Source organism: Dermochelys coriacea, chromosome 1 (genome assembly GCF_009764565.3).
Source record: "Dermochelys coriacea isolate rDerCor1 chromosome 1, rDerCor1.pri.v4, whole genome shotgun sequence".
Classification (NCBI taxonomy): Eukaryota; Metazoa; Chordata; order Testudines; family Dermochelyidae; genus Dermochelys; species Dermochelys coriacea.
Window position 1 is genome coordinate 265325708 of NC_050068.2, and position 12750 is coordinate 265338457.

The window sequence follows — 12750 nt, forward strand, 5'->3', positions numbered from 1 at the left end:
AAATCAGACGTCAAGAATTATAACATTCAAAAACCAGTTGGAGAACACTTCAATCTCTCTGGTCACTCGATCACAGACCTAAGAGTGGCTATACTTCAACAAAAAAGCTTCAAAACCAGACTCCAACGAGAGACTGCTGAATTGGAATTAATTTGCAAACTGGATACAATTAATTTAGGCTTGAATAGAGACTGGGAATGGATGAGTCATTACACAAAGTAAAACTATTTCCCCATGGTATTTCTCCCCCCCACCCCACCCCCCACTGTTCCTCTGATATTCTTGTTAACTGCTGGAATTAGCCTACCTGCTTGTCACCATGGAAGGTTTTCCTCCTTTTCCCCCCCCTGCTGTGGGTGATGGCTTATCTTAAGTGATCACTCTCCTTACAGTGTGTATGATAAACCCATTGTTTCATGTTCTCTGTGTGTGTGTATATAAATCTCTCCTCTGTTTTTTCCACCAAATGCATCCGATGAAGTGAGCTGTAGCTCACGAAAGCTTATGCTCTAATAAATTTGTTAGTCTCTAAGGTGCCACAAGTACTCCTTTTCTTTTTGAGAATTAGACTGCAAGCCCTAAAGCTTCAAGGGAAGTATTGTATCTTTCTGTGGGGGTTTGCAAAACTTAGTATACTATGGGCTCTTTCAGAATACAAAAAATAGTACAGGTAATTAATAATGCACTGTATATCTAAAACTTAATAGACTTTTGCTATTGATCAACTGTTGTCTCAGACTTCCCATTTCTAACCGTATTGCAGCTTCCATCCTCCCTGTTAGTTTAAAGGATGCATGGTATATCTTCCTGTTTTTCCCCAGATACATCTTGCTCCGAAAGTAAAACTGATGGAGTTGCACAATGTGTGCAGGGAACATGGGAATGAAGTTCTAAAGCAGGAAAGAGAGTCTTGGATCTTTTGTTATTAGAATAAGCCTTGTTGTGCAACAAAATCTGAGTGCTCTCAATGTCTGCCATTTTACTTACACTGTTCTGTTGGTTGTCAGTGGGGTTCTATGCCAGCACAGGGGATCATCAGCATAGAATCTCTCACAAGTTCAGGGCCCACGTCTGATACTGAAGTTCAAAATGGTATCTCATATTTGTGTTCCCCCCGCAGCCCCCCCTTGATATAACTAGGAGCCCCCCAACTCTAGCCCCTTAGAATCAGATTTTAAAAAATCTGGTTCCACAATTGGGGTCAGATTTTCAAAAGAATTCAGTATGTTGGGTGCTGAATTCTTTATTTAGTTGGAGCTGAGCTCTTTTGAAAATGTGACTCTTATTGTGGGTCCTGATCACTGAAAATCTGGCCCTAAAGCCAAGATTTTCAAAAAATAAGAGCTTTAAGTTGTGCTTTTAAATCTCTGTGTAAATACTGTGACGGGGCAAGGCCAGATGGCTATGGAAGAGTAGAGGGAGCTCCAGGCTAAACAAATCCCTGGTACCAGGATAAGTGAAATGGCAGCTGCTCCAGGTCAATTAAAATACCTGGGGCCAATTAAGAACTATCCAGAAGGCAGGGAGAACGCTAGGTTGATTGGGACACCTGAAGCCAATCAGGGGCTGGCTGAAACTAGTTAAAAGCCTCCCAGTTAGTCAGATGGGTGTGCATGTCAGGAGCCGTGGGAAGAAGTTGCGCTGTCAGAGAGGCTGAGTAGTACACACCATATCAGGCACAAGGAAGGAGGCCCTGAGGTAAGGGTGAAGTGGAGCTTGAGGAAGTGATGGCTGCTGTGGGGAAGTAGCCCAGGGAATTGTACATTTCATGTTTCTAAAAGGTCAGCTACCATAGCTGATACTATTAGGGTCCCTGGGCTGGAGCCTGGAGAAGAGGGTAGGCCCGGGCTCCCCCACCACCTTTGCCCCCTGATTAATCACTGAGACTGGGAGACAACAGAGACTGTGCAAGGAAGGATAACTTCTCCTCACCTCCCTCGCTGGCTTATGATGAAAATGGCTCAGTAGACTGTGACCCTTGTCTCTAGGGAAAGAAGGGTTACATGGAGGGTCACAGTGAGCCTCTGAGGCTAGCGAAATCCGCCAGAAAATGTGGGACCCATGGAGGCAAGGACAGAGCTTTGTCATAACTGGTGTTAGCAGTGGGATTTTGTTCACAGCGTAGCGGAAGAAAGAGGTTTTTTTTTTAAAAAAAAAGTGCACTGGGGGTTTGGATTTTTTTTTGTTTTTGTTTTGGTTTGTTTGCTTTGTACCACAATGGAGGAGGTGGTAAGAGCGCTGGTACAAATCACAGCAGCCCAGCAGGAGGCCACCAGGGTTCAGGCAATGGCACAACAGGAGTCTATGTGGCTACAGCAGGAAACCAATCAATTATTGATGAGCCAGGCGACCCAAGATCATGCTCTCTTGAGAGAGGTGGGGACCAGCTGAAGATCCTCACCATCCAGGCCCAGGCATCCGATGGGACGCAAACCTGAGAGCCACTGGTTGTCTGCCAAAGATGACGTCAAGAGATGGCGTAGAGGCATATCTCCTCTCATTTGAAAGGACTGCTCAGCATGAGGCGTGGCCCCAGGAGCAGTGGGCCAGCATCCTCGCCCCTTTTTTGTGTGGAGAGGCCCAGAAGGCCTACTTTGACTTGCCTGCCACAGATGCCAATGACTATACCCGTCTGAAGGCAGAGATCCTAGCACGAGCAAGGGTAACGGCAACGGTAAGGGCCCAGAGGTTCCATGGGTGGAAATACCAGGAGAACAAACCCCCGAGGTCCCAGCTATTCAACCTCAATCACCTCGCATGGAAGTGGTTACAGCCCGAGGTGTACAGGCTGGAGGAGATTTTGGAAACCCTGGTCATAGACCATTACGTGCGGGGACTGCCGCCAGATCTCCGCAAATGGGTGGCCAGAATGTTCCGTCCACGTACGACGAGATGATAACACTGGTAGAAAGATGGATGACAGCCAGGGGACTGACCCAACTACCCAAGGAAGGCCCCTTTCGAAGAAAGCACCCAACCCCAACCCTGAAAGGTTGGGCAGCCAAACCCCTGGGGAGTCCTAAGTGGAAGAAGGGGGGGCCGAAAACCAGCGGGGACTCCAGAAGGGATTGGCCTGAGTGGGGGGAGCCCCGGGATTAAATCTCCTAACCCCCGGGATAGGGGAGTGATTAAAAGCAATTATAGATGTTATGCATGTGGGGAGTGGGGACACATAGCAGCACAGCGTCCCAGCACCGAGGAGCCTATGCAATGTAACTTGGGGGATTAGGAGGTCCCATGCTCCCTTTCTACCTCACGGGGGTTGCATTAGCCCCGCATAATTACACCAGGCCAGTGAGGATAAATGGAGCAGAGACTTCAGTGCTTGTGGACTCTGGGAGTGCTATCACCCTCATATCGGGTAAGCTGGTAAAAAATAGTCAGCTGCTACAAGCCAAATGTGTAGCAGTGACGTGCATGCCTGGGGCCATGAGCCATTACCTCACCATCCCAGTGGAGATAGAGGTTCAGGGAAACCCCATTGAGGTGACCGTGGGCATAGTTCCTAAACTCCCATATCCTGTAGTCATTGGGAGGGACTATCCAGGGTTTGATAATTTACTCCCCCCGGAGAGGCTGGAGGGAGGTGGGGATGCTGAGGACAGCGACTCGTCACCGGGGCAATGTCAACCCCTGATGTTCACTGAGATTTCTCAGGATCTGTTCTCAGCCCCCGGAAGACAAAAAAGGAGAGGAAGGCCTTGGGAACCCGGATCCTGACCCAGGGCCAGAAGACCTCCGTAGTAGGCAGATGGACATGAGCAGCCAACAGAGAAACTTCCACCACAGAAGGTGAGCCAGAAGCTGCCCCTAGCCATGACAGCAGTGAGCCATTGGAAGAAGCAGAAGCCGGCCCCTGGGAGCTTGGGCAGGTTAGTCCCGGGAGAGAGACTTTGGCAGGACCAGGCGGAGGACCCCAGATACGATAACACCAGGAAAGAGGTGGCCGAGATTGATGGGATACCCATGGATGGGAAGGTCTGGGGTCCCGGACCTTACTTTATAGTGAAGAAAGATCTCCTGTACCGCGTGGTGCAAATGCAGGAGCAAGAGATACAACAACTTCTGGTGCCACAAAAACATCAAAAAGCCATATTGAGTCTCGCCCACAGTCACCTGTTTGGAGGACACCTAGGGGTAGAGAAAACCCAGGCACGGATCCTGCGGAGGTTCTTCTGGCCAGGAGTACATGAAGATGTCCGGCAATACTGCACCTCTTGTCCGGAGTGTCAGTTACATAGCCCTCGCCCACATTTGTGGGCTCCTTTGATACCTCTTCCAATAATAGAGGTTCCTTTTGAACGGATAGCCATGGATCTGGTAGGGCCCCTAGAGAAGACAGCTCGGAGCCACCAACATGTGCTTGTTGTACTGGACTATGCAACCCGGTACCCAGAAGCTGTTCCCTTGCGCAACACAGCTTCCAAGACAATAGCTAAGGAGCTGGTACAGATCTTTGCCCGGGTTGGGCTACCCAGGGAGATATTGACTGATCAAGGGACACCTTTCATGTCCAAGTTGATGAAAGATCTCTGTTCATTGCTCCATGTACAAGCCCTGCAGACCTCTGTATACCACCTGCAAACAGATGGCCTTGTGGAAAGGTTCAGTAGGACCCTCAAGGCCATGATCAGGAAAGTGGTGAGCCGTGATGGGAAAGATTGGGATACCCTATTGCCTTACCTCATGTTCACCATCCGGGAGGTTCCGCAAGCCTCCACGGGTTTCTCTCCATTCGAACTACTATATGGGCGCCACCCTCTGGGCATATTGGATATAGCCAGAGAAGCCTGGGAAGAGGAGCCAAATCCCGGAAGGAACATAATTGAGCATGTACTGCAGATGAGAGATTGGATAGCCCAAGTTACGCCCATTGTACGGGAACACTTGGAGAGAGCACAGGAGACCCAACGAACCCATTATAACCACCACGCGAAGCTTCGACGGTTCCAACCAGGGGATCGGTGATGGTACTAGTGCCCACAGCAGAAAGTAAACTGTTGGCCCAGTGGCAGGGACCCTACAAAATAATCGAAGCCGTGGGAGAGGTGAACTATAAGGTGCGGCAGCCAGGCCGCCGGAAATCGGAGCAAGTTTACCACATCAGTCTTCTAAAACCTTGGCATGATCGAGAGACATGCTTAGTCATGCAGGAGACCCTTCCCCAGGAGGATAACTTACATGAGCAAGTGAGGATATCATCCGACTTGTTGCTGATCCAAAAGATCGAGGCAGCCGACATGATTAATCGCAACAGAGATGTGTTCTCTACAAAACCAGCGCGGACGACTGAGACCTATCACCATAGCTGCACAATCCCCGGAGCCAAGGTAACATTGAGACCCTACCGAATCCCAGCAGTCAAAAGAGAGAAAATGAAGACCGAAGTAAAGAAAATGTTAGAATTAGGGGTTATTGAAGAATCTTACAGTAAGTGGTCCAGTCCAATTGTTCTAGTGCCTAAACTCGACGGAACCATGAGATTCTGTAATGACTTTTGCCGACTGAATGAAATATCCCAGTTTGATGCATACCCCATACCACGCATCGACGAACTGGTTGACTGACTGGGTAGTGCTCAATTCTTGACTACACTGGATCTGACAAAAGGGTACTGGCAGATTCCTCTGACCAAAGAAGCTAAAGAAAAGACAGCATTCTCCACCCCGGGTGAGCTATTCCAGTACACCATCCTCCCTTTTGGGCTACATGGGGCCCCAGCCACATTCCAGTGCCTCGTGGATAAGCTGCTGCGCCCCCATACTAGTAATGCAGCTGCATACCTAGATGATGTCATCATCCATACGCCAGACTGGGGAACCCACTTGGAGAAAGTTGAGACAGTACTGTGCACCTTAAGGCGGGCTGGCCTCACTGCTAATCCCGCTAAATGCGCCATAGGGCTAGCAGAGGCTAGGTACCTGGGATATATTGTGGGAAGGGGCATAGTGAAGCCCCAAACAAATAAGCTAGAGGCAATTCAAAACTGGCCCCGGCCGACTCGAAAGAAGCAGGTCCGTGCATTCCTAGGCATGGTAGGCTACTACTGACAGTTTATTCCCCACTTCGCCACTAGGGCAAGTCCCCTAACGGACCTGGTGAAGGTCCGAGGTCCAGACATGGTAAAGTGGACCGATGCAGCAGAGGGGGCATTTACAGACCTTCGGACGGCCCTCTGTAATGACCCTGTACTCATAGCCCCGGACTTTAACAGGGAATTTGTTTTACAAAAAGACGCTTCTGAGGTGGGGTTGGGAGCAGTTCTGTCGCAAATGGTGGGAGAAGAGAAACACTCAATCCTCTACCTAAGCAGAAAGCTTCTCTCAAGAGAACAGAAATATGCAGTAGTCGAGAGCGAATGTCTTGCTGTCAAATGGGCTATGGAGACACTGCGTTATTACCTCTTAGGCCGGCGATTTACTCTTGTGATGAACCATGCGCCCCTCCAGTGGATGCAGCGGAATAAGGAAAAGAATGCATGGGTCACCAAGTGGTTCTTATCCCTCCAACCATTCCAGTTCCACATACGGCACAGGGCCGGATACCACCATGGCAACGCTGATGTTCTGTCACGAGCATACTGCCTGGCATCCCAAGTTGCCCAACTCTATGGTGTTGAGCAGAGGCGGGGGATATGTGACGGGGCAAGGCCAGATGGCTGTGGAAGAGTAGTGGGAGATAGATATATTAGCTCCAGGCTAAACAAATCCCTGGTACCAGGATATGTAAAATGGCAGCTGCTCCAGGTCAATTGAGACACCTGGGGCCAATTAAGAACTTTCCAGAAGGCAGGGAGAAGGCTAGGTTGATTGGGACACCTGAAGCCAATCAGGGGCTGGCTGAAACTAGTTAAAAGCCTCCCAGTTAGTCAGATGGGTGTGCATGTCAGGAGCTGTGGGAAGAAGTTGCGCTGTCAGAGAGGCTGAGTAGTACACACCATATCAGGCACAAGGAAGGAGGCCCTGAGGTAAGGGTGAAGTGGAGCTTGAGGAAGTGAGGGCTGCTGTGGGGGAAGTAGCCCAGGGAATTGTACACATCATGTTTCTAAAAGGTCAGCTACCATAGCTGATACTATTAGGGTCCCTGGGCTGGAGCCTGGAGTAGAGGGTGGGCCCGGGCTCTCCCCCAACCTTTGGCCCCTGATTAATCACTGAGACTGGGAGACAACAGAGACTGTGCAAGAAAGGATAACTTCTCCTCACCTCCCTCGCTGGCTTATGATGAAAATGGCTCAGTAGACTGTGACCCTTGTCTCTAGAGAAAGAAGGGTTACGTGGAGGGTCACAGTGAGCCTCTGAGGCTAGCGAAATCCACCAGGAAACGCGGGACCAAGGACAGAGCTTTGTCACAATACCAGTGGCCAGTTTTTCAAAAGTGTTGTGTGCCAGCAGCTTCCTTACAGTGGGCCCCTTTGAGTGTTCAGCCCTTTTAAAATTCAGGCCAGTTATTTAGATGCCTAATTTTAGGTTCCTATTTAAAAAAAAAAAAAAAAAGAATCTCATCCTGAACTGTGTTCAGAATTGGTTTAGAGAAACCGTGTTTTAGATTATGTTTAGAAACATTTTCAAACACGATATTTCTAGTTTGTAAATGTTTCTAAACATAATCTAAAACACGGTTTCTCTAAACCAATTCTGAACCTGCTTGCTAATTTCCCTTTATTGACTCCATTGTGTACGATAAGTAAAATTGTAAAAGATGTTTGAAATTGCTTTAGTCTACAGAGAGCTCGCCAAACAATAGAAGCATGAAATATGTTATTGGTTTCCTTGTTTGTGGTGCTGATGGTGTCATTCTGTCATATAAAAAGAAAAGGAGTACTTGTGGCACCTTAGAGACTAACAAATTTATTAGAGCATAAGCTTTCGTGAGCTACAGCTCACTTCATCGGATGCATTTGGTGGAAAAAACAGAGGAGAGATTTATATACACACACACAGAGAACATGAAACAATGGGTTTATCATACACACTGTAAGGAGAGTGATCACTTAAGATAAGCCATCACCAACAGCAGGGGGGGGAAAGGAGGAAAACCTTTCATGGTGACAAGCAGGTAGGCTAATTCCAGCAGTTAACAAGAATATCAGAGGAACAGTGGGGGGTGGGGTGGGAGGGAGAAATACCATGGGGAAATAGACCCATAACTATTTCACATTTGGTGACAATGTATACCTTCAAATCAGCGGCACTGCGATGGGTACCCGCATGGCCCCACAGTATGCCAACATTTTTATGGCTGACTTAGAACAACGCTTCCTCAGCTCTCGTTCCCTAATGCCCCTACTCTACTTGCGCTACATTGATGACATCTTCATCATCTGGACCCATGGAAAAGAAGCTCTTGAGGAATTCCACCATGATTTCAACAATTTCCATCCCACCATCAACCTCAGCCTGGACCAGTCCACACAAGAGATCCACTTCCTGGACACTACGGTGCTAATAAGCGATGGTCACATAAATACCACCCTATATCGGAAACCTACTGACCGCTATTCCTACCTACATGCCTCTAGCTTTCATCCAGATCATACCACTCGATCCATTGTCTACAGCCAAGCGCTACGATACAACCGCATTTGCTCCAACCCCTCAGACAGAGACAAACACCTACAAGATCTCTATCATGCATTCCTACAACTACAGTACCCACCTGCTGAAGTGAAGAAACAGATTGACAGAGCCAGAAGAGTACCCAGAAGTCACCTACTACAGGACAGGCCCAACAAAGAAAACAACAGAACGCCACTAGCCATCACCTTCAGCCCCCAACTAAAACCCCTCCAACGCATCATCAAGGATCTACAACCTATCCTGAAGGACGAGCCATCGCTCTCTCAGATCTTGGGAGACAGACCAGTCCTTGCTTACAGACAGCCCCCCAATCTGAAGCAAATACTCACCAGCAACCACACACCACACAACAGAACCACTAACCCAGGAACCTATCCTTGCAACAAAGCCCGTTGCCAACTCTGTCCACATATCTGTTCAGGGGATACCATCATAGGGCCTAATCACATCAGCCACACTATCAGAGGCTCGTTCACCTGCGCATCTACCAATGTGATATATGCCATCATGTGCCAGCAATGCCCCTCTGCCATGTACATTGGCCAAACTGGACAGTCTCTACGTAAAAGAATGAATGGACACAAATCAGACGTCAAGAATTATAACATTCAAAAACCAGTTGGAGAACACTTCAATCTCTCTGGTCACTCGATCACAGACCTAAGAGTGGCTATACTTCAACAAAAAAGCTTCAAAACCAGACTCCAACGAGAGACTGCTGAATTGGAATTAATTTGCAAACTGGATACAATTAACTTAGGCTTGAATAGAGACTGGGAATGGATGAGTCATTACACAAAGTAAAACTATTTCCCCATGGTATTTCTCCCTCCCACCCCACCCCCCACTGTTCCTCTGATATTCTTGTTAACTGCTGGAATTAGCCTACCTGCTTGTCACCATGAAAGGTTTTCCTCCTTTCCCCCCCCTGCTGTTGGTGATGGCTTATCTTAAGTGATCACTCTCCTTACAGTGTGTATGATAAACCCATTGTTTCATGTTCTCTGTGTGTGTGTATATAAATCTCTCCTCTGTTTTTTCCACCAAATGCATCCGATGAAGTGAGCTGTAGCTCACGAAAGCTTATGCTCTAATAAATTTGTTAGTCTCTAAGGTGCCACAAGTACTCCTTTTCTTTTTGCGAATACAGACTAACACGGCTGCTACTCTGAAACCTGTGATTCTGTCATATGATTCATATGTTTCTCTTTTCAAAGGTTTCAGTCTGTCTCCCCTTTAGTTCCAGAAGCAATGATGTCACCAAAGTCCAGGTACTTATATTTGAGCAGAAAGAATTTTGTGATCTAGGAGGTTATAGTTCCTGTTATAAATCATGCTGTCCAGAAGGATCAATCTGCATCCATTCCTAATATGATGGTTAGCTTTTGTTTGTTTCTTTATTTTTTTACCCTGAGTACCCCTCATACATGGGATTTTAAAACAGTGGGCCCAGCTGAGGAGTGAAGGTCCAAAAAGGACATTAATTAAGGCCACAAGTCTAAATTAGTCCTACTCCAGAGTGTCAATTCAAACAAGGATTTAGTGATAGAGAGCATGTAAAGTGTTTGTAAATTTCAGGCATAGTGGACGCGTGAGCCAAAACAGTGTTACAAGTGTTGCACAACCCAGCTTGAAGAGGCCAGGAGGAAAGATTCTGATTGACACAGCAGACAGCACTTGTCAGGCAGACCGCTAAATCCTGAGGAATCAAGGAAGTACAAAAAAAAAAAAAGCAAACCTCACTGCCACTCAGGCCACACCTACAGGAAGCCTTGTCAGGGTCCCTCAGATGGTCCAGAAACACTAAGTATTGTATTCAAAAAGTATTGTGATACGTAGCCTGCTTTAGTAAGCACTGACACTTATTAAATGCTACACTCATTCTACAAATGAAGTGATGTGCACAAAGGGCCAGATTCTCCACTCGTGTAAACCAGCATAACTCCATTGACTTCAGTAGAGCAATGGCATTTTACAACAGCTGAGTGTTTGGCTCAAAATCTTTTTAAAAGACTCTCGATCGTGATAGTGAGTTTCATCTTAAAGAATCTTGCTGTGATGCTTCTCACTGTTGTGCAGTGCTACAGATATAATTGAGCAAAACATAAATAAAAGATGATAAATCCATGTCTCTACAACCATTGATTCATTTGCTTTATTAGTTCATGGACCTGGTAAAGAGACCCAGTCATCTCCAAAATCATATTTGTAAATTATTTCATGTATTAGCTTTGCCATTAAAAAGGATTAAGAAATATAAAAATGAATCTCTTTGCAAATAAAATTAATATTGCATGAGTCTTGCTGCTTGATTTTTTTTCTCAGTTTCCACTACCATCCCCAAATTAAGAATTCCAGAAACAAGGTCTATCATGTGACCCAGTGTTTTCCATCAGTCTGCATGTCCCCAATACCTCTACATCCTGCTTCACTGCCATGGTCAGTTTATTCCGCTTATCCCAACAGCAATCCAACCAGCCCATTCAGCCTTCCGGAAACCACTCAGCTTCAACCAATTAACCCTCTCCCACTGGAACAAACCACCCAACTTCTACCCAAGTTTTCACCCTCTGGGGAAATCATTGAACCAATTTGCACTCCCTCGACAAACCATTGAGCAGCAGCACAATGCCATTTTCTCTTTCTGTCTCTCACACAGTTTCATTTAGAGTAGACTAATAATAATAATAATAATATACATATATGTCTCTGTCCTCTCTTACAGACTAGCAGCGTGGCATTACATAAAATACTTAAGGAAATTGATTCCATGGTGAAAGGTAAGCCTCACTTTTTGGGGGCGTGCAGAGGGGTATGAAGCCCCTGTAATCCAAATATTGTCTTTTAGCACGGATAATTGATGGGATTTGTAGGACATAGCATTACACTGCTGCTTCATGGGCCTACAACTGGGCAGAAAGACATCACATGCCCCAGTAGCTTATCGTGGAGTCAGGAACCAGTAAGATAGGCAATGAGAAAAGTAGAAGAATACAATTACAAGTATGAGCCTTCCCTGCTCCCAACTCACCCCACCCTACTGTTAATTGTTGTTTTTACTTGGACATTATTTATTTATTTATGCCTTTAATCATTATTTATTCCAGAAAGATTCTCCACAGACACACAATCAATATTTTTGCCTTTACAAAATGTCATAACATTTCATTTGCAAAATTTTGGTTAAGCAACCATGGTGAAATGTTATGCAGATAGAAAACCCGAAGCTTGCTTTCCCTTAAATGCGATCTTTAAAATCTTTTCCAGAAGCTATACCAGCTGTGGAAGCAAATTACACAGAACAGTATCTCAGTCCTTATTTTCCTGAACAGGGATCAGATGAGTAACAATGTGTGTGTGTGTCTATATTGCATATCAATTAAGTATAGCTATGTGATAACTTATTTCTTACCTAGACAAATTAGAAGATTGGGCCAAAAGAAATCTGATGAGGTTCAACAAAGACAAGTGCAGAGTCCTGCACTTAGGACGGAAGAATCCTATGCACTGCTATAGACTAGGGACCAAATGGCTAGGCAGCAGTTCTGCAGAAAAGGACCTAGGGTTTACAATGGACAAGAAGCTGGATATGAGTCAACAGTGTGTCCTTGTTGCCAAGAAAGCTAATGGCATTTTGTGCTATATAAGTAGGGGCATTGCCAGCAGATCGAGGGATGTGATCGTTCCCCTCTATTCGACATTGGTAAGGCCTCATCTGGAGTACTGTGTCCAGTTTTGGACCCCACACTACAAGAAGGATGTGGAAAAATGGGACAGCATCCAGCAGAGGGCAACAACAATGACTAGGGGACTGGAACACATGACTTATGAGGAGAGGCTGAGGGAACTGGGATTGTTTAGTCTGCAGAAGAGAAGAATGAGGGGGGATTTGATAGCTGCTTTCAACTACCTGAAAGGGGGTTCCAAAGAAGATGGATCTAGACTGTTCTCAGTGGTAGCAGATGACAGAACCAGGAGAGAACCAAGTTGCAGTGAGGGAAGTTTAGATTGGATATTAGGAAAAACTTTTTCACTAGGAGGATGATGAAGTACTGGAATGGGTTACCTAGGGCGGTGGTGGAATCTCCTTTCTTTGAGGTTTTTAAGGTCAGGCTTGACAGAGCCCTGGCTGGGGTGATTTAGTTGGGGATTGGTCCTGCTTTGAGCAGGGGGT

At 46.4% G+C, this 12750-nt stretch overlaps 1 protein-coding gene across 1 annotated transcript in view; it reads left to right on the plus strand.

The window, feature by feature from the left end:
* AGBL3 (AGBL carboxypeptidase 3) overlaps nucleotides 1–12750 on the plus strand; it is an 85002-nt gene that overhangs the window by 58869 nt on the left and 13383 nt on the right. The window contains 3 exon segments of the mRNA XM_043491308.1: nucleotides 9794–9847; nucleotides 11302–11356; nucleotides 11844–11913. Of these exon segments, the coding sequence (XP_043347243.1) occupies nucleotides 9794–9847; nucleotides 11302–11356; nucleotides 11844–11913 (179 nt within the window).